Below are 22,853 nucleotides of genomic sequence, written 5' to 3'. Positions count from 1 at the left end.
CACTCTAACCTCTCTCCTCCACGCCCCAGGCCACACCCAGTCTTCCCACATCGACAACTGTCACACACACACCATATTTCATTTGACTTTTTTTTTAGATCTATTTTTGTATTTATATGTGTCAGAGAGGTGGGACCTGACAAAAGTCCTGTGAACAGTGATCTTCCAGGGCATCACTCTGCATGACTCTTGTACACTATGAATGAGCTCAATTTGTCTCTCTCAATTTGTTCAAGGACGTACCTTGGTTTGTTTAAATACGTTGGAATGAGTTGATCACTTACCTCCTTAAGATCCTGTCAGACGTGAATAGTAGGGTTTACTGTGGGATCCACATCATAAGCCAAACAGTGAACACACACGCACACACGCACACACACGCACACGCACACACACGCACGCACACACACACACACACGATCCTGTCATACCATTTCATGGTCCATGTTGTCTGCCGTTGTGTTTGAGGAGGACAGCCAAGGACACGCTGCATCTTCCTCAGTCCCTTATGGGTCTCTGATAAAATAATTTATTTCCAAATGTTGGTGACAATAATTGATGATAACGATGTTACAGTTATGATTTATGCTTATAGTATTAAAACCTTTCTTTTGTAAAAGTGTGTGAATTACTTTTTCTTTGAGTTTGCCCTCCAATTATGTGCTGTCAGGTGTGAAAAGTCAACACGGTAATGAAATACACAAATCAGTATTAGGTCATCTTGAAAACATTCATATTTTCTTCCTGGTACAATCACATGTCGTTACTGTATGCTAATTATCTCATTTTCAATTGATGTATGCTGCAGTTTTGTACCCCCTTCTTTTCTTATTTTTCTCTACTAGCCTAGCATCTTCCCTGACCTCTCTCCCTTAGTTTAGCTCTTTGTTAATTTTTTACTCCTCATTTTCACTCTGTCTTTCCACATTCCTTCCTCATTCACTTTATACCTCCTCCCATCTGCAGGGCCATGTGCAACAAGGTTCAAATCCAAGCCAAAGTGATTACTCATTAAATGTCAAACACAATTCAAACGCATTTGGCCTGGCCTAAACCCTCCTCCTCCACCCGGCCATCCATTCAATCCCCACCTCACCCCTGTCCTGTGATAGATGCAGCCTGCAGCAGGGGTCAGAGTTCATACAAGGGTCAACAGGAAATGGCCTGGCTTTATGACCCTCGGGGCTGACTCCAAGTCCCACCACATATTTTCCTGTCCACACACTCATTCGCCTTGTCCATCTTGTCACTCTCTCTTTTTTTGTGTGTAACCCATGCCATGCTAGTCGTGTCCCAGCTATAAATTTAGTCCTCAATCCGTGGACACACACAGTTGGTTCATAATTTGTTGCACTGCAGGTCCATTGTTTACACCGAGCTTCCTGAACATGTGTATGAGTTCATTTATGAACGTGTTCCTCTTGCTTATTATCTTGACTATGTAAAGTGACTTTGGAGCTGGAAAAGCACTTACAATTATTATTTAAACACCATAGTCCCATAGAGAACATAAGTGACTGTATGATCGTCTGAAGGAGATCTCAGAGCCAACAGCAAACATACAGACAGCAGGAGTGAGATGCTATTCATACTGTTTTCACTTTATGATTGCTTTTGATAGCTAGAGTCCGTAGCCTCACACAAACACAAAATCCATTAGCTAGTGGAAATTGCATTGCATAAATGTGCCAATACTGGGAAAGGCAAGGGAGAGAGCATAGTGTGCACAGCCACAGAGCTCAGTGAGGGAAACGTATAGCGTGAAGTCATTATGGCAACTAAGTCTATCTTAACAATGAAATAACCCAAAACTGGAGGAACTGGAAGGCTAGAGCAGGAGAAAATATTATAAACACACATTTTTGGGGGAATACAGATTTAAAAAATATATTTATATTGTAAATATAACAGTAACCTAACCTTAATGTAAACCAGATGTATTCAATATTTGTGAGAACATTGTACTTGTATAATGAATCCCAGCAGGATTTTGGCAGACATGTGTTGCAGATTATTTGAGTTACAGAAATACAATGGCTAAACAATATTGCTTCCTATTTTTTAAATCTTCATATGAGCAACTCTGTTTGAGGATTGTGTTTTGAGAATAAAAATATGCATACTGTATGTGCATCAATGCTATAGCTAATAGGTCTGAATGAACGAAAAGAGGAAAAATCTCCATTTTGTTTAGATGTCTGTGTGTGTGGTTTGTTTTTAAGCGGAATGCGGAATGCTGAATGTGTGTGCGCGCGCAAGTGTGTTTGTGTGTGTGTGTGTGTGTGTGTGTGCGGAGTAGGGCCTCTGGTGGTCATTAATCATTCAATTACACACCTGTCAGAGTTCAGACAAGGGGGAGAGAGCTGCACGGGGGGGGGGGGGGGGGGGGGGGGAGCTGCACGGGGGGGGGGGGGGGGGGGGGGGGGGAGAGAAAGCGAGAAGAAAGAGGGAGAGAAAGCGAGAGGAAAAGTGTCCGAAGACAAAGCCTCAACAGGGGGAAGCGGTTTGTGACAACGAGTGAAAGAGCAGAATAGGACAAAAGGGACAAACAAAATAAGAGTGGAGGCCAGAGAGACAGTGACAGACAGATGAGCTCAGTGACGTGCTGTCCCATATGGAACGACCATCGTCAGAGCAGACAGGTCAGGATCCAACGACGACGCTCCGCTCGCTTTCACAAGCCTTCATTAAAAATCGCGCAGGACGATGTAGAATGGAACCATTTTATCTGTCAGCCAGAGAGGGGAAAACAAGAGTTGGTAGCTCCGACTGTCGTTTACCACCGAGTTCAAATACTGTTTCCAGCCTGGGAACAGCCCGGATGTGTAGCAGCCTGATGATGCATAAACTGGAGTAATGTCGTGAATAATTGATTGAGAAGTGTTTGGTCCTGATTCACAAATGTCTCTCATCTATTTATCACTATTAGGAGAGGCTGCCAGGCCCATTAGAACAACTGCTCGTTAGATGTCTGTCAATCAAGGGGGAGGGGAGACACACCAGGCACACTGATACTGGTATACATTTAGTGTGAGGAACAAGTGTTTGTGATATACTGTTTAGTGTGAATATTCATGTTTTTCCAGAATGTGTGTGTGACTGTCTATTGTTCTGGTGTTGCCTTGTGCTTGGATGTGCATGTACTTTGTGTGTGTGAGTATGTGTGCGTGTGCCAGTGGGTATCTTTGTGTGACCATATTTTTTCTTTCTCTCTCTTCTCTCTTCTCTCTCTTTCACTCTCTCTCCCTCTTCTCTCCTCTCTCTCTGCATCAGGACGGCCTCTATGTTTAGCTGCAGCTAGCTAGCGAAGTCCTAATTTTAAAAGCCTCAGGCGTCTGCCATCTGTGTGCTCGTCACCGCCATATATCAAATGCACGGCTGGACTGAATGTGTAATATGGTCCCATGTATGCATAATATATCACGTGATCATGTAGGTAGGTGTGTGTAGTAGGTAAAGTCTCAGCCAATGTTCCTCCATCAGTCTCTCTCTCATCAGGTTTGACTGGGCTGATGAAGGGCCCAGATGTTTCTTAGACCTGGGTGAAAGACTGAAAAACAGGCAGAATGCCAGATGTCTCATTAGGCAAATTTGATTAGGTTTCTCATTTAAAATTCTGAATGAGGCAGTTCCATATGTATGAATGTATGGGAGGGCACGTGTGTGTGTGCATTCATTTGCATACGAGGCATTCTGTATAAGTAATTGCATGTGCATGTATATATTACAGTATGCCCGTGTGTGTGCGTGTGCGTGTGCGTGTGTGTTATCTGTGTCTATGTGGTAGAGGTACCATGTGTCTGTGTATGGTAATACATGGGCTTGTATAAGGACCTGTCTGCTCCACTGTTCACTCTTTAGCATCAAAGTATTCTAATGTGCAGATGTCTAGAAGGCTGTTTTTACTGTATGCAAACATCATTTCACATTCCACCATCCTAACGCATGACAAATAATGTTGATTAAAATAATGACAGAATGAAGTTAAAAACAGAGTACATATTACACACAACATAATACAATCGGATCAACAGTTATTTCTTGATAGCTGTTAATTCCGGCATCCCAACACATTTCTCTCCCTTTCTCAAACTCCTTACGCACTAACGAGCTCCACTGTTATGCTTGACTATTGCAACCCAGAGGAAACAGACAAAAGTGGTGTGGTACTGCAACCTAGTGGTCAGCATGGAAAACACATCAACAGTGTTCTAACCATGAAGCCAGCCTGCTGAAAACCTCCATGCCTTGCCCCAATTTTACATTTTAATTTTAATTGAACCTTTATTTAAATAGGCAAGTCAGTTAAGAACAAATTCTTATTTACAATGACGGCCTATCAAAAGGCCTCCTGCGGGGACAGGGGCCTGGGATTAAAAATAATACAAATAAATACAATATAAATATTGGACAAAATACACATCATAACAAGTGAGACAACACAACACTACATAAAGAGAGACCTAAGACAACATAGCATGGCAGCAACACATGACAACACAACATGGAAGCAACACAACATGGTAGCAACATAACAAGAACATGGTAGCAACACAACATGGTAGCAGCACAAAACATGGTACAAACATTATTGGGCACAGACAACAGCACAAAGGGCAAGAAGGTAGAGACAACAATACATCATGCAAAGCAGCCACAACTGTCAGTAAGAGTGTCCATGAGTCTTTGAATGAAGAGATTGAGATAAAACTGTCCAGTTTGAGTGTTTGTTGCAGCTCGTGCCAGTCGCTAGCTGCATTTAACTGAAAAGACGAGCGACCCAGGAATGTGTGTTCTTTGGGGACCTTTAACAGAATGTGACTGGCAGAACGGGTGTTGTATGTGGAGGATGAGGGCTGCAGTAGATATCTCAGATAGGGGGGAGTGAGGCCTAAGAGGGTTTTATAAATAAGCATCAACCAGTGGGTCCTGCGACGAGAATACAGAGATGACCAGTTTACAGAGGATTATAGAGTGCAGTGATGATATAAGGAGCATTGGTGGCAAATCTGATGGCCGAATGGTAAAGAACATCTAGCTGCTCGAGAGCACCCTCACCTGCCTATCTATAAATTACATCTCCGTAATCTAGCATGGGTAGGATGGTCATCTGAATCAGGGTTAGTTTGGCAGCTGGGGTGAAAGAGGACCGATTACAATAGAGGAAACCAAGTCTAGATTTAACTTTAGTCTGCAGCTTTGATATGTGCTGAGAGAAGGACAGTGTACCATCTAGCCATACACCCAAGTACTTGTCCAGACTACCTCAAGCTCTAAACCCTCAGAGGTAGTAATAACACCTGTGGGAAGAGGGGCATTCTTCTTACCAGACCACATGGCCTTTGTTTTGGAGGTGTTCAGAACAAGGTTAAGGGTAGAGAAAGCTTGTTGGACACTAAGAAAGCTTTGTTGTAGAGCATTTAACACAAAATCCGGGGAAGGGCCAGCTGAGTATAAGACTGTATCATCTGCATATAAATGGATGAGAGAGCTTCCTACTGCCTGAGCAATGTTATTGATGTAAATTGATAAGAGTGTGTGACCTAGGATAGAGACTTTGGGTACTCCCTTGGTGACAGGCAGTGGCTGAGACAGCAGATTTTCTGACTTTATACACTGCACTCTTTGTGAGAGGTAGTTAGCATACCAGCCCAAAGACCCCTCAGAGACACCAATACTCCTTAGCTGGCCCACAAGAATGGAATGGTCTACCGTCTCAAAAGCTTTGGCCAAGTCAATAAAAATAGCAGCACAATATTGCTTAGAATCAAGGGCAATGGTGACATCATTGAGGACCTTTAAGGTTGCAGTGACACATCCATAACCTGGCAAAATAGAAGTAGGCCTATAACAGCTAGGATCAGCTTGATCTCCCCTTTAAATAAAGGAATGAACCGTGGCTGCCTTCCAAGCAGAGGGAACCTCCCCAGAAAGGAGAGACAGGTTAAAAAGGTCAGGGATAGGCTTGGAGATGATATGGGCAGCAACCTTAAAGAAGAAAGGGTCTAAACCATCTGACCCAGATGTTTTTTGGGGTCAAGTTTCAGGAGTTCCTTTAACACCTCAGACTCAGTGACTGGCTGCAGGGAGAAACTATGTGGCGGGGCAGGGGAAAGAGAGGGAGAAGAGGAGCATCAGGGATAGTCGCATTAGAAGGGGTGGGAGATGAGGAAATGTTGGACAGGCAAGGAGGCATGGCTGAGTCAAATAGGAATCCTGACTTAATTAAGTGGTGATTTAAGAGCTCAGCCATGTGCTTCTTGTCAGTAACAACCACATCATCAACATTAAGGGACATGGGCAGCTGTGGAGGAGAATGATCTATTCTCCAGGTCTTTAACAGTTTTCCAGAACTTCTTGGGGTTAGACCCACAGAGAGAGAACTGCTCCTTAAAGTAACTAACTTTGGCCTTCCGGATAGCCCAAGTGCACTTATTTGTCATTTGCCTGAACGACAGCCAGTCAGCCTGAGTATGCGTATGCCAAATGCCAATTTTTGAGGTGGAGTAACTCTGCCAGATCACGGTCGAACCAGGGGCTGAACCTGTTTTTAATTCCCATGTCCTTTACGGGGGCGTGTTTGTTAACAATACCACTGAGGCCTCCCGGGTGGCGCAGTGGTTAAGGGCGCTGTACTGCAGCGCCAGCTGTGCCATCAGAGTCCCTGGGTTCGCGCCCAGGCTCTGTCGTAACCGGCCGCGACCGGGAGGTCCGTGGGGAGACGCACAATTGGCCTAGCGTCGTCCGGGTTAGGGAGGGCTTGGTCGGTAGGGATGTCCTTGTCTCATCGCGCACCAGCGACTCCTGTGGCGGGCCGGGCGCAGTACGCGCTAACCAAGGTTGCCAGGTGCACGGTGTAGCCTCTGACACATTGGTGCGGCTGGCTTGGATTGTGTATCGGAGGACGCATGACTTTCAACCTTCGTCTCTCCCGAGCCTGTACGGGAGTTGTAGCGATGAGACAAGATAGTAGCTACTACAACAATTGGATACCACGAAAAAGGGGTACATTTAAAAAAAAATACCACTGAAAATATCAAAAAAGAAGGTCCAAGCATCTTCGACAGAGCTGATTCTATACCATTTTACAGAGGCCAGTTCATGAAGGAAGGCTTGCTCATTAAAGATTTTTAGCAAGCATCTATGACAAATCAGGACAGGTCGTTTCACTGAGCAGCCATTATGAACACAGGCTGTAAAACAGTGATGACTAAGGTCATTACTGAAACACCAGACTGACACCTATCAGGATTATTTGTGAAGATAACATTGAGGAGAGTAGCCTTATCTGGGTGTTTAAAGTTTAATGCTTAAAACCAGCAAATCAAATTGTTTGGGGACAGACCAAGCACTGAAGGTAATTCTTGGTAAAGATTGCCACTCCCCCACCTTTGGAAGATCTGTCCTGCTGAAAAAGCTTATAACCAGAAAGGTTAGTATTCAGTATTCAAAACACTCTTCCTTAACCCCGTCTTAGTAATGACCAACACATCTGGATTGGAGCTGTAAACCCACACTTTCAATTGATCCATTTTAGGTAACAAGCTTCTAGAGTTAACGTGCAGAAAACCCAGGCTTTTACGAGAGCAAAAATCGGTGAAACCGATATCGGAGCACAAGTCAGAATTGGGGCTTGAAACAGTAGATGGGCCAGGGTGTACATGCACATTTCCAGATATCAACAGTAATACAATCAAGGCACGACAGAGGACAGGGAGAGAGCTCTGCAGTGTTGATTTATGACATCTGAATGTGCATCAGATGGCAATAAGATCATATTGCACAGCAATTTCATCAGGTAACATGAATACAAAGCTGGCAAGAGGTAGCTAGAATAGGATGGGAGGCCAAAAGTCTGTGTAACCAATAGAGAGTCAGAGTCCCGAGTGTGGGAACAAACATAGTCTGTCCCACGGTTGGGTAAAGAAAGTTTGTAGTCAACAAAGTATGCAGAGGAGTCATGAGTCAAAAAGCAAAATAGCAAAATGCACAAGAAAATAATAAAATATATAACGACTTGGGTTTAGCCATTGTAAGTTCAGAGTCACTCGCCCCAACAGTGCCTGTGTGCTGGAGGTGAGTGAAAGCTCGGGAGAGAGGGGGGAGTGTGGTGGGGATACCTGTAACAAACAGAGGGAGTTAGGCCAGGGCAGACAGAGGGAGTTAGGCCAGGGCAGACAGAGGGAGTTAGGCCAGGGCAGACGGAGGGAGTTAGGCCAGGGCAGACAGAGGGAGTTAGGCCAGGGCAGACAGAGGGAGTTAGGCCAGGGCAGACAGAGGGAGTTAGGCCAGGGCAGACGGTGAACAGATCGCCAGGTGGAATCCAAGCAGCAGTGCAGCAGGCAACAGGAATAGGTGTCACAACCACTTGGGAGAAGCTTTTATTTCTGGAGGCAGATCTCTTGTAGAAAATCCCAGTGACTGGTCTCTGAACAGCAGGAGGTGGCTTCAGAGGATGCTTCAAAGACTCCTGCAACTTGTTGGGCCCAAAGGCCTCGACACCTTTGCCTTCACACCTTAGTGCTAATTGAATTTGTATCTGGTCTGTCCTAGCAAGCCTGGGAGCCTTAACTCAGCTATCCGTACCCATAAAATAAAATATCACTGTAATGTACTTTATTTTTCTTTTTCTTCTTGGCTTTCAAAATAGCATCAGACCAAACACTACTCACTCAGTTCCAGGTTGGATGGTGTCCTCAGGTCTCTGCTGTTTGTTTGCTAGAGCACCCTCTGTATAGCTTGGAAACAGGAAACCTTGCTAGCAGTAACCTATCCGGTTAATTTTGGCCAAAATTAGGTTGTAGGTTTGGAGTTTTGATCTGGAGCGAAGGCCATGCTGTGGAGGGTAGCATCTGTGGAGTCCCTCATGGACGCTGCGGAGACTAACCTGAGTCTTGTCTCCCCTTCTGAGGTGAGGCCTGGAGTTGTACAGCTGGGGGTCCTTGGCCCTCCGCTCTGCTACCCTCCTCCTCCCTCACCGCTACCACAACCTCTGAGATTATGTGCAGTGCCTTTGCCAGAACACTAGAGGGCGCCGGTGGGTCATCAGTTACACTTCCTGTGCCAGTTTCCGGCTCTGCATCACTGGAGTATTCCTTGCCTTTCTCGCCGTGCCCAGGTCTCCGGAGGGTCCTCCGATTCATGCTGCGTCGTGATTGGTTGCAGTGCAGGGTGCGCCTGCGTTGCCATTTGCTCAGGGATTGTTGGGCCTCGGTGCTGAGCTGGCGCGTGGCGAGACGAGGGCGGAAGCTGCTGATGTAGAAGAGAGAGGCGTACAGGGACGTCAAGTAGTAACCTCCTGCAAAATAGAGAGACAGACACAGAGGTAGAGAGAGAGAGAAACAGTGATCGAAAGAGGGTTACTACTGTATAAGGTGGGTCCGTGTACACATGAGTGTCCGTGTACACATACAGTATCAGTCAAAAGTTTGGACACACCTAGTCATTCAAGGGCTTTTCTTATTTTTTTTACTATTTTCTAAATTATAGAATAATAGTGAAGACATCAAAACTATGAAATAACACATTTGGAATAATGTAGTAACCAAAAAAGTGATCAAAATCTCATAATTGAGATTCTTCAAAGTAGACACCCTTTGCTTTGATGACAGCTTTGCACACTCTTGGCATTCTCTCAACCAGTTTCATGAGTTAGTCACCTGGAATGCATTTCAATTAACAGTTGTACCTTGTTAAAAGTTCATTTGTGGAATGTATTACCTTCTTAATGAGCTTGAGCCAATCAGTTGTGTTGTAGGGGTTGTAAGGTAGGGGTGGTATACAGAAGACGGCCCTATTTGGTAAAAGACCATGACCATATTATGGCAAGAACAGCTCAAGTAAGCAAAGAGAAATGACAGTCCATCATTACTTTAAAACATGAAGGTCAGTCAATCCGGAAAATGTCAAGAAGTTTCAAAGTTTCTTCAAGTGCAGTCGCAAAAACCATCAAGCGCTATGATGAAACTGGCTCTCATGAGGACCGCCACAGGAAAGGAAGACCCAGAGTCCCTCTGCTGCAGAGGACAAGTTCATTAGAGTTACCAGCCTCAGAAATTGCAGCCCAATTAAATGCTTCACAGAGTTCAAGTAACAGACACAACTCAACATCAACTGCTCAGAAGAGACTGCGTGAAACAGGCCGTCATGGTTGAATTGCTGCAAAGGAACCACTACTAAAGGACAACAATAAGAAGAAGAGACTGGCTTGGGCCAAGAAACACGAGCAATGGACATTAGACCGGTGGAAATCTGTCCTTAGCTCTGATGAGTCCAAATGTGAAATTTTTGGTTCTAAACGCTGTGTCTTTGTGAGATGCAGAGTAGGTAAACAGATGAACTCTGCATGTGTGGGTTCCACCGTGAAGCATGAAGGAGGAGGTGTGATGGTGCATTGCTGGTGACACTGTCTGTGATTTATTTAGAATTCAAGGCACACTTAACCAGCATGGCTACCACGGCATTCTGCAGCGTTAAGCCATCCCATCTGGTTTGCGCTTAGTGGGACCAACATTTGTTTTTCAACAGGACAATTGTCCAACACACCTCCAGGCTGTGTAAGGGCTATTTGACCAAGAAGGAGAGTGATAGAGTGCTGCATCAGATGACCTGGCCTCCGCAATCACCCGACCTCAACCCAGTTGAGATGGTTTTGGGTGAGTTGGACCGCAGACGGAAGGAAAAGCTGCCAACAAGTGCTCAGCATATGTGGGAACTCCTTCAAGACTGTTGGAAAAGCATTCCAGGTGAAGCTGGTTGAGAGAATGCCAAGTCTGTGCCAAGCTGTCACCAAGGCAAAGGGTAGCTACTTTGAAGAATATAAAATCTAAAATATATTTTGATTTGTTTATTTGTTTAACACTTTTTTGGTTACTACATGATTCCATGTGTTATTTATTCCATAGTTTATGTCTTCACTATTATTCTACAATGTAGAAAATAGTTCAAATAAAGAAAAACCCTTGAATGAGTAGGTGTGTCCAAACTTTTCACAGGTGCTGTACATGTTTCTGTGGGTCTGTGTGATACGTTTGTATAATTTGTACCCTCTCCCTGCAGCTGTGTGGGGTCCAGTAGCTCCATCATGTAGTCAGTGTCCAGCTGCAGAGTGACCACATCACCACGCAGAAGCACCCAGGTCAGACAGGGCAAGAAGTCATCAGCCCCATACACCACACCTGAGACAGATGTGAGGAGGGAGTCAAAGGTCAAAGAACTCCAAACATTATCCTTAATAGAGTGTATGGTGAATTTCACCATACCTAAAGAAAGAGAGAGACATACACTAACCCTAACCAACCCCATTTACTCCACATACCGAGGCTGAGGAGGTGTACCCTGCACCACCCACCTGGGTTGGCATTGGCCGTCATGCTGTGGTAGATGGTCTTGCAGACCTTGAGCAGGATATGGACCTTCCTGCTGGGGGAGTAGGACTGGTGCATGGCTGACCACCTCTGCTGGATCTTCTCCAGGGTGACAGGGTCAGGGACCCCTGCCCCAGGCGTCCCTTCCAGCTCCTCCACCCCCCGGCCCTCCAGGAGCCGCTGGTTCTCCCTCAGCTTCCGCAGGCTACCGTCGTGGTCCCGACAGCTCTGGAGGCAGGTGTACAGGTGGGCGTTCACAGGCTTTAGGGCCACCTTGTGTAGGGAGCGCTCCAGTATGGCATCTAATGTAGATAGAGGACAGAGAGAAGGAGAAAATGGATGATAAGGAGAGACTGCGGTGTTAGAAACCAATTCTGGAATATTATGTAGTTGAGTATTCGTCCATCTTGGCTTTGTGGTGGATAGTGAACTAAAGCAGTTTTTGTATAATAGTAGTGATATTCTGTTTTCTAACACTCACCCAGCTCCCAGTCTGTTGTGTCGGCCATACTGTCTATGAAGATGTGTATCTCAGGACAGTCCCGCAGTGTCTCTCTCAGGGCAGTGAGAGCCGTACGCACCTCCTGAAGCAGGTCCGCACCTGTCATGTCAGGGATAAACCCAGCCCCCAGGGTCATCTCAACGAATCCCATCACTGCCTCGGCAAACACTCCGTCCCTCCGCTTGCTGAGCTCCTGCACCCGCTTGGTCAGCCTCTTCTGTGAACGCCCCAGCCCACCAATGGCGAGGCCCACAACCGAGAGGCGGTGCATCACCTTGTCGGCCAACCGATGCGAGGGGTGGGGGGAGTGGGAGGGACTGGTGACCGACTCCGGCTCCTCCTCGACGCTGTTGATTGACAGCGAGTCTAGCTCCGAGGAGGGTGGGTGGAGGAGGGAGAGGGATGGTGGTTGGGAAAGCCATACATTTTCCTCAATCCAGGACACCGTCTGATGCGACTGAGGGGCAGGGCTGAACAGGGGCTTGGGTTCGAAGGGGGGCCTGGTAGTGCGGTCCTGGCTCCCTGTTCTGTGGAGTGACTCAATGGAAGCATCCCTACTGGGGCTCCTCAAAACCACCCCCTCTTTAGGGGTGGGGGGAGACGGGGCAGCCTGGACTACAGGAGACCCTATAGACAAGATTAAACATACAGTGCATTCGGAAAGTATTCAGACCCCTTCATTTTTCAAAATTTTGTTAAGTTAGCCTTATTCTAAAATGGATCAAATATCTTTTTTTCCCTCAATCTACACACAATACCCCATAATGACAAAGAGAAATACATTTTTGCAAATATATATGAATATAAAAAATATATATTTACATAAGTATTCACACCCTTTGCTATGATATTTGAAATTGAGCTCAAGTGCATCCTGTTTCCATTGATCATCCTTGAGATGTTTACCTGTGGTAAATTCATTTGATTGGACATGATTTGGAAAGGCACACACATGTCCATATAAGGTCCCACAGTTGACAGTGCATGTTAGAGCAAAGGACTTGTTCGTAGAGCTCCGAGACAGGATTGTGTCAAGGCACAGATCTGGGGAAGGGTATCCCAAAAATGTTTGCAGCACTGAAGGTCCCCAAGAACGCAATGGCCTCCATCATACTTAAATTGAAGAAGTTTGGGACCACCAAGACTCTTCCTAGAGCTGGCCGCCCGGCCAAACTGAGCATTTGGGGGAGAAGGGCCTTGGTCAGGGAGGCGACCAACAACCCGATGGTCACTCTGACAGAGCTCCAGAGTTCCTCTGTGGAGATAGGAGAACCTTCCAGAAAGACAACCATCTCTGCAGCACTCCTCCAATTAGGCCTTTATGGTAGAGTGGCCAGACGGAAGCCATTCCTCAGTAAAAGGCACATGACAGCCTGCTTGGAGTTTACTAAAAGGCACCTAAAGGACTCTCAGACCATGAGAAACAAGATTCTCTGGTCTGATGAAACCAAGATGGAACTCTTTGGCCTGAATGCCAACCGTCACTGTAGGGCACCATCCCTTCAGTGAAGCATGGTGGTGGCAGCATCATGCTGTGGGGATATTTGTCAGTGGTAGAGACTGGGAGACTAGTCAGGATTGAGGCAAAGATGAACAGAGCAAAGTACAGAGAGATCCTTGATGAAAACCGGCTCCAGAGCGCTCAGGTCCTCAGACTGGGGCGAAGGTTCACTTTCTAACAGGACAATGACCCTATGCACACAGCCAAGACAATGCAGGAGTGGCTTTGGGACAAGTCTCTGAATGTCCTTGAGTGGCCCAGCCAGAGCCGGACTTAAACGCGATCGAACATCTCTGGAGAGACCTGAAAATTGCTGTGCAGTGACATTCCCCATCCAACCTGACAGAGGTTGAGAGGATCTGCAGAGAAGAATGGGAGAAACTCCCCAAATACAGGTGTGCCAAGCTTGTAGCGTCATACCCAAGAAGACTCGGCTGTAATCACTGCCAAAGGTGCTTCAACAAAGTACAGAGTAAAGGGTCAGAATACTTATGTAAATGTGATATCAGTTTTATTTCTTTAAAAAATTAAATAATGTTTTTGCTTTGTCATTATGGGGGATTGTGTGTAGATTGATGAGGGAATTAAAAACAATTGAATACATTTTAGAACAAGGCTGTAAAGTAACAAAATGTGGAAAAAGTCAAGGGGTCTGAATACTTTCCGAATGCACTGTATCAGTTAGTCGTTGGTTGATTTTGGTTTTGGCATAATGGCTAGTGAGCTCTAAGATGTCTCATTAGCTACAGAGAGAAGATTAATGAGGTGACATTTTCCCACAGACAGGATGGACATGGATAATAAAACACCTTTAAGGTCCAATGCAGTCGTTTAAAATATATATATATATTTTTTTATATCAAATCATTTCAGCTCTTACACTAAAAGGGCATCATCATCATTCTCACAATTTCACAGGATTATTCCAACCTCGTAGTGAGGAAATAATGATAAAACTAAAGAAATCATGTTTTTGACCACACTGGGCCTTTAACAGCAAAATCACTTTACCTGGATTATTAGGACTAGAGTTGCAGGGCTCCTGCTCCAATGAGATAGCTCTCTTAGTAAGAAGATCCGCCCCTGGCCAAGGTCTGCTACTCAGTCGTCTCTCATGCTTATAATTGGATGGCCGATTAACTCGCTGTGGACTGGTTGGTTGATGCGTCAGCCAGTCATCGCCATGCTCATGGAGATACAGTGGGTTGATGATGGACAGAGCACCATTGGCTGCTGTCAGCTATTGAACAGAAGACACACTTGAGAGGGAGCTTGACTGTGTATTTAAAAGACATGAGGATCTTCCCGAAAATGTTAAATTATCATTGGAGAATGATTTGAACTTGATACAATATAATGGTTACAGTATTAAAGGTTGTTTTTATCTCAATATCAAATTATTTCTGGGTAAGAAATAAATACCTTACTGTAGTGGTCAAAAATAAACAAATAGCAAAATAATCTTTCTTAATCAATAATTTTACTAGGATTGTCTGGGAGAGGTCTGAGTGCGAGGAGAAGGGCACCAAAGTGGAGGACGGGCCTAATGGGAGAGAGGTTATTGGCAGAGAGTTTAGAACTCTCTTTGTCATTGGTCTATTACACCTTATACCGCCTGGTGATGTCATCAGGCAAGCCAAAACTCCACCCATGCACCCATTCATCCTGTGTATGCGAGCCAGAAACTATCAGGAAATAACACTAACCACGTTTCCTTCCAAAGTTTTTATGTGAGTAAAGTCATACCATATAAAGAAATCACAACAGCTGTGATGGAGACAGGAAGTTTCCATCAACTTTTAAAATGCAGAGATCATTTCCTCTTTCGACATTGCACAATTTTTTTGTGTCTGTAAAATTATTTATGCGAGAAATGGTGGTGAAAACACCTTTATGCGCAAATATTGATTTAATAACCATCATATTGAAGTAAACACGCGATGAGGTCCTCCCACTATGACTCTGGCTACAGATAAAATAAGTTATGATGAACTTCACAGGAGATGAGCTTGATGCTCCTTTCCAATAAATATCGAGGGTGACATGGTGACATGATGATCGATGCTTGGCTGCCATTTGACAAATAAAAAAAGCCTCGCTCTTATCCATAATAATCTCATCACGGAGACTAGCACAGTATCTGTGCGCTGTTGGATATTGCGCACGGGCCAAGGCCAAAGTAGGCACATTTGCTATTTAACACAACAGTTTTTGAGACAAAACTGTAGGTAGAGTTGAAAATTAGATGGAAGCACATTAAACTTATTCTGTACATGACAACTTATCATGATTTATATTCACAACAAGTCAGTTTGGTGGAAAATGCACATATTTTCTTTAACACTGATTCTAGAACATTTACTAATTGGATGGAAACCTAGCTACTGATATAATTTCTTCACACTTCTACAGTGATAGCTTCTTCAGCTGTTGTACAATATGATATCAAAACACAAGAAAAACATACTTTTGACTGCACTGGGCCTTTAAAACCTATATAGATTTGAAAAAGGACATACAGTATTCAAATGTAAGATACAACTCTTCGAATGAAGAGCAATAGGAGCTGTGAAGTCAGTCTGAACTGAGGTACACCTCTACTCATCTATAATTCTGAGAGGGACATTTGACTGAGATATTGTTACAAAGCAACAGGAACACCCAGAGCAGACTTCTGCTCAACGTGAACCACATGTCAAACCATGGCAACACATCCGCTGGAATGGGTCTCTAACGAGATGTCATGCTAAAGCAGAATGCAACACAGTGAATACACTATATATACAAAAGTATGTGGACACTCCTTCAGATTAGTGGTTTCGGCTATTTCAGCCACAAAAATCGAGCACATAGCCATGCAATCTCCAAAGACAAACATTGGCAGTAGAATGGCCTTACGGAAGAGCTCAGCAACTTTCAACAGCAGGTAGCCTAGTGGTTGGAGCATTGGGCCAGTAACCGAAAGGTTGCTAGATTGAATCCCAGAGCAAGGTAAAAAATCTGTTGTTCTGCCCCTAAACAAGGAACCTGAACAAGGCCCCTGAACAAGAAAGCACACAGCTTGAAATAATAATTTTTACATGTTTGTTCATGTTTTGAAAATAACTTTTTAGTTATCAGATTTGATTTGTTTTATTCATTCACTGTTATTCACTGTTCCTAGGCCATCATTGTAAATAATAATTTGTTCTTAACTGGCTTCCCTAATTAAATAAAGGTACAAAAAATACATTTTAAAAAATGTGGTTTTTAGGATGCCACCTTTCCAACAATTCAGTTCGTAAAATTTCTGACCTGCTAGAACTGCCCCGGTCAACTGTAAGGCCCAGTGCAGGAAATGTTATAGTGAAGTGGAAATGTCTAGGAGCAACAACGGCTCAGCTGTGAAGTGGTAGACCACACAAGCTCACCGAAGGAGACCGCCGAGTGCTGAAAAGCGTAAAAATTGTCTGTCCTCGGTTGCAAGCTTACTACTCAGTTCTAAACGGCCTCTGGAAGCATCTTCAGCACAATAACTGTTCGTCAGGAGCTTCATGAAATGGTTTTCCATGGCCGAGCAGCCGCACACAAGACTAAGGTCCCCATGTGCAATGCCAAGCATCGGCTGGAGTGGTGTAAAGCTTGCTGCCGTTGGACTGGAGCACTGGAAACGCGTTCTCTGGACTGATGAATCACGCTTCACCATAGTCTGACGGACTAATCTGTGTTTGGCGGATACCAGGAGAACGCTACCTGCCCGAATGCATAGCGCCAACTGTAAAGTTTGGTTTGGAGGAACAATGGTCTGGGGATGTTTTTCATGGTTCAGGCTAGGCCCCTTAGTTCCAGTGAAGGGAAATCTTAACGCTACAACATTCTAGACGATTCTGTGCTTCCAACTTTGAGGCAACAGTTTGGGGAAGGCCCTTTCCTGTTCAAGCATGACAATGACCCTGTGAACAAAGCGAAGTCCATACCGAACTGGTTTGTCGAGATCGGTGTGGAATAACTTGACTTGCCTGCACAGAGCCCTGACCTCAACCCCATTGAACACCTGTAGGATTCATTGGAATGGCAACTGCAAGCCAGGCCTAATTGCCCAACATCAGTGCCGACCTCACTAATGCTCTTTGTGGCTGAATGGAAGCAAGTCCCCGCAGCAATGTCCAATAACTAGTGGAAAGCTTTCCCAGAAGAATGGAAGCTGTTATAGCAGCCCATGATTTTGGAATGAGATGTTCGACGAGCAGGTGTCCACATACTCTTGACCATATAGTGTAGGTCCCAACCTTTATAGACATGTTATGAAGCTATGAATACAGCTGATTACCTGTATGGTGCACATGGCAGTACCAGGAGCCCTCTGAGTCATGTGATCAGGCTGGAGGTCAGAGGTGAGACACAGCCAGGACTCTACACACAAACAGATACACAAAAAGAAAGGGAGGAAAGGAGATCAAACATTAGAATGAGAGAAGATGAGATGGTAGTCGTCAAGAAGAGTAGGAGTAGGTAGTGGGAGGGAGAGTAAGAAGAGGAGCAGATAGAGGACGGAACGTTTGATATGAAGTGACTAGGATGGATGGATATAGGATATAGCTGTGCAGGAGGAGTGAAAGGAAGATGATAAGTGGAAGAGAGCGTGGGCGAGGAAGAGGAGAGACGACGAGGGTGAATTCAGACTTTGACCCAGCTGGGACAGACTGCTGGACTGTAGCTGATCTGTTAGACTGTAGAGCCACAGAGGGATGAACAGACACACTGGAAACATGAGAAAGAGAGAGAGAGATATGGAGTGAGAGAAGCAAAAGAGAGAGAGAGAGAGAGAGAGAGAGAGAGAGAGAGAATTGAAAAAATCAATGAAAAAAAATTGAGAGTGAGACCTTCCATTACAAAGCCATCACCTACAGAGAAATAAACCTGAAGAAGAGCCCCCTCCCCAAACAAGCTGGTCCTGGGGCTGTGTTCATAAACACAAACAGACCCCACAGAGCCCAAGGACAGCAGCACAATTAGACCCAACCAAATCATGAGAAAACAAAAAGATTACACATTGGAAAGAATTTACAAAACAAACTAGAATGCTATTTGGCCCTAAACAGAGAGTACAAAGTGGCAGAATACCTGTCCACTGTGACAGACCCAAAATTAAGGAAATCTTTGACTATGTAAGAGAGGTCGCCGAAAGCAGACTTGGCTCTCAAGAAAAGACAGGTTGTGCACACTGCCCACAAAATGAGGTGGAAACTGAGCTGCACTTCCTAACCTCCTGCCAAATGTATGACCATATTAGAGACACATATTTCCCTCAGATTACACAGATCAACAAAGAGTTTGAAAACAATCTAATTTTGATAAAGTCCCATATCTACTGGTTGAAATCCCACAGTGTGACATCACAGCAGCAAGATGTGTGACCTGTTGCCACAAGAAAATGTCAGCCAGCGAAGAACAAACACCAATGTAAATACAACCTACATTTATGTTAATTTATTTTCCTTTTTGTACTTTAACCATTTGCACATCATTACAACACTGTATATAGACATAATATGACATTTGAAATGTCTTTATTCTTTTGGAACTTTAGTAAGTGTAATGTTTACTGTTCATTTCTATTGTTTATTTCACTTTTGTCTATTATCTTCTTCACTTGCTTTGGCAATGTAAACATATGTTTCCCATGCCAATAAAGTCCTTAAATTGAATTGAATTGAGCGAGAGAGAGAGAAAGAGAAGTTAATGAGATATATCAGATGCATAACTGATAAATACTGTAGTCAGTATATATACCGTAGGTTGTTGTAACTCACCTGCTCAGCGAGTAGAAGACCACTATCTGAGCCGGATCAGAGAAGCCTAAATATGACTGAGATGGCTGATAAACTAAGAGAGTAGAAGAGAGAGATTATTAAAAGACGTAAAACAAACTAAGAACTTGAGATTAATTAAAAAAATAATAATAATTAACAACGGGGAAGTATGAAGTATGGCTGTTGAGGTTCTGGACAGGAAAACATGCATATGTGTGTGTGTCCTGCCTGTATGGGGTTGTCTCTGATATGTCCACTCTCTCCTCCAGTGGACACAGCAGGACGGGCTGGGAGGCAGAGTCCCTCAACACCAGGAAGCTCTGTGAAAGGAGAGAGAGAGAGGTGACAAGAAGCCTCATTACACTGTGTTTGGGCGTTAGGAAACAGTGATTGTGCCGAGCAGCTTCACAGAGAAGGACAAGATGGACTTACTCATTGTTTTGTAGACCAGTCATTCAAGGCCTACAGAAGTGAGCAAGCCAGGCTAGCCTCACACCAAAGCTAACTAAGTGGCAGAGAATGTGCAAGCACAAATAACACACACACATTCATATACTCACCACAAACTCACAGCGAAATACAGTACCAGTCAAAAGTTTGGACACACCTACTCATTGAAGGGTTTTTCTTTATTTTTTTAAACCCATTTTCTACATTGTAGAATAACAGTGAAATAACACATACGGAATCATGTAGCAACCAAAAAAGTGTTAAACAAATCAAAATATATTTAATATTTTAGATTCTTCAAAGTAGCCACCCATTCTCTCAACCAGCTTCATGAGGAATGCATTTCAATTAAGAGGTGTGTATTGTTAAAAGTTCATTTGTGGAAGGTCTTTCCTTCTGAAGCCAATCAGTTGTGTTGTGACAAGATAGGGTAAAGTCCAAGTATTTATTATGGCAAGAACAGCTCAAATAAGCAAAGAGCAAAGACAGTCCATCATCCATCAACCACTGCCACAGGAAAGGAAGACACAGAGTTACCTCTGCTGCAGAAGAGTTCATTAGAGTTACCAGCCTCAGAAATTGCAGCCCAAATAAATGTTTCACAGAGTTCAAGTAACACACACATCTCAACATCAACTGTTCAGAAGTGACTGTGTGAATCAGGCCTTCATGGTGGAATTAGTGCAAAGAAACCACTACTAAAGGACACCAATAATAAGAAGAGACTTGCTTGGGCCAAGAAACACGAGCAATGGTCATTAGACCGGTGGAAATCTGTCCTTTGGTCTGATGAGTCCAAATGTGAGATTTTTGGTTCTAAACGCTGTGTCTTTGTGAGATGCAGAGTAGGTGAACGGATGATTTCCGCATGTGTGTGTTCCACCGTGAAGCATGGAGGAGGAGGTGTGATAGTTTGGATGTGCATTGCTGGTGACACTGTCTGTGATTTATTTAGAATTCAAGGCACACTTAACCAGCATGGCTACCACAGCATTCTGCGCCGATACGCCATCCCATCTGGTTTACGCTTAGTGGGACTATCATTTGTTTTTCAACAGGACAATGACCAAACACACCTCCAGGCTGTGTAAGGGCTATTTGACCAAGAAGGAGAGTGATGAGTGCTGCATCAGATGACATGGTCTCCACAATCACCAAACCTCAAACCAATTGAGATGGCTTGGGATGAGTTGGATCGCAGAGTGAAGTAAAAGCAGGTAATCAGCATATGTGGGAACATCTTCAAGACATTTGGAAAAACATTCCAGGTGAAACTGGTTGAGAGAATGCCAAGAGTGTGCAAAGATGTCATCAAGGCAAAGGGTGGCTACTTTGAAGAATCTCAAATATAAAATATATAGGTAAAAACACTTTTTGGGTTACTACATGATTCCATGTGTTATTTCATAGTTCTGATGTCTTCACTATTATTCTACAATGTAGAAAATAGTACAAATAAAAGTAAAACTTGAATGAGTAGGTGTGTCCAAACTTTTGACTGGTACTGTAAGTGAGCGCGCAATAGGGCTACAGAAGTGGGTTTAATGAACATTGTGTTCAGATGCCTGACTGTGATAGTGAGTGACACAATGTTCACATTGTGCCAAGAACAAACTATGGGAAGCAGCAGTTTGATGCAAGGCAAAGTATTTTAAATATCAAGTTCTCTAAATATCGATGCATATCGTCAACTAAATTTGGGGAAGAGAAATTAACTCCCCCTTTTTCACTTCATAATTTGCAGTGCCTTCAGAAAGTATTTATACCCTTGACTTATTCCACATTTTGTTGTGTTACAGCCTGAATTCAAAATGGATTACATGTTTTTTTGCCCGTCACCCAACTACACACAATACCCCATAATGACAAAGTGAAAATGTCCAAAAATTATTTTGCAACTTCACTGAAAATTAAATATAGAAGTATCTAATTTACATGAGTATTCACACTCCTGAGTCAATACTTTGTAAAAGCACCTTTGGCAGCTATTACAACTGTGAGTCTTTCTGGGTAAGTCTCTAAGAGCTTTCCACACTGGGATTGTGCAACATTTGCCCATTATTCTTTTCAAAATTGTTCAAGCTTTGTCAAAGTGGTTGTTGATCATAGCTAGACAACCACGTTCAGGTCTTGCCATAGATTTTCAAGAAGACTTATTATGTCAAAACTGTAACTCGACCACTCAGGAACAATTACTGTCTTTTTGGTAAGCAACTCCAGTGTATATTTGGCCTTGTGTTTTAGGCAATTGTCCTGCTGAAAGGTAAATTAATCTCCCAGTGCCTGGTGCAAAGCAAACTGAACCAGGTTTTCCTATAGGATTTTGCCTGTGCTTAGCTCCATTCCATTAATTTTTTTATCCGTTCATAATGATTACAAGCATACCCATAACATGATGCAGCCATCACTATGCTTGGAAATATAGAGCGTGCTACTCAGTAATGTGTTGTATTGGATTTTCCCAAAACATACTGTAACACTTTGTGTCCAGGACAAAGTGAATTGCTTTGCCACATTTTGGCAGTATTATTGTAGTGCCTTGTTGCAGACAGGATGCATGTTTTGGAATATTTTTATTCTGTACAAGCTTCCTTCTTTACACTCTGTCAATTAGGTTAGTATTGTGGAGCAACTGCAATGTTGTTGATCCATCCTCAGTTTTCTTATATCACAGCCATTAAACTCTGCAACTGTTTTAAAGTCATCATTGGCTTCATGGTAAAATCCCTGAGTGGTTTCCTTCCTCTTCGGCAACTGAGGTAGAAAGGACGCCTGCAACTTATTATGTGGCTTGTTAAGCAAATATTTACTCCTGAACGTATTTAGGCATGCCATAAAGTGGTTGAATGCCTATTGACTTAATTCAGGGTTTCATTTTTAATACATTCGTAAAAATGTCGAAAAAAACAATTCCACTTTGACATTATGGGCTATTGTGTGTAGGCCAGAGACAAAAGTAAATCTAAATTTAATACCTTTAATTGCAGGCTGTAACACAACAACATTTAGAAAAAGTCAAGGGTTCTAAATACATTTTTGAAATATAAAGTGCTTATACCACCAATTCAACCTAAACCCTGACATACAGTAGGTTCTTACAGTGTAATAGGATGCTGTATCCAGATACTGGATCACCATTGTCTCACCATACTCACTTGTCTCAGTGGCTGATCTTGTTAAAACAGGGTCCTTAAGATAGCTGGGGTTCTTTAGCAAACCAAATATATTTTCTGCCTCGATCA

The 22,853-nt window shown here is 43.7% G+C and overlaps 1 protein-coding gene across 1 annotated transcript; it reads right to left on the bottom strand.

Moving 5' to 3' along the window:
• Window positions 1-8,615: 8,615 nt before the first annotated feature.
• LOC139382567 (ras and Rab interactor 3-like) lies at window positions 8,616-22,853 on the bottom strand. The gene is made up of 9 exons (XM_071126683.1): window positions 22,767-22,853; window positions 19,390-19,481; window positions 19,162-19,234; window positions 17,679-17,761; window positions 14,381-14,609; window positions 11,848-12,495; window positions 11,351-11,668; window positions 11,046-11,177; window positions 8,616-9,298 (listed from the first exon to the last, which is right to left on the bottom strand). Exons 4-9 carry the CDS (start codon window positions 17,718-17,720, stop codon window positions 8,883-8,885), a joined length of 1,785 nt encoding a protein of 594 aa, XP_070982784.1. The 5' UTR covers window positions 17,721-17,761; window positions 19,162-19,234; window positions 19,390-19,481; window positions 22,767-22,853; the 3' UTR covers window positions 8,616-8,882.

Source organism: Oncorhynchus clarkii, chromosome 24 (assembly GCF_045791955.1).
Source record: "Oncorhynchus clarkii lewisi isolate Uvic-CL-2024 chromosome 24, UVic_Ocla_1.0, whole genome shotgun sequence".
Lineage (NCBI taxonomy): Eukaryota > Metazoa > Chordata > Actinopteri > Salmoniformes > Salmonidae > Oncorhynchus > Oncorhynchus clarkii.
This window is presented reverse-complemented; position numbering and strand designations above follow the sequence as displayed.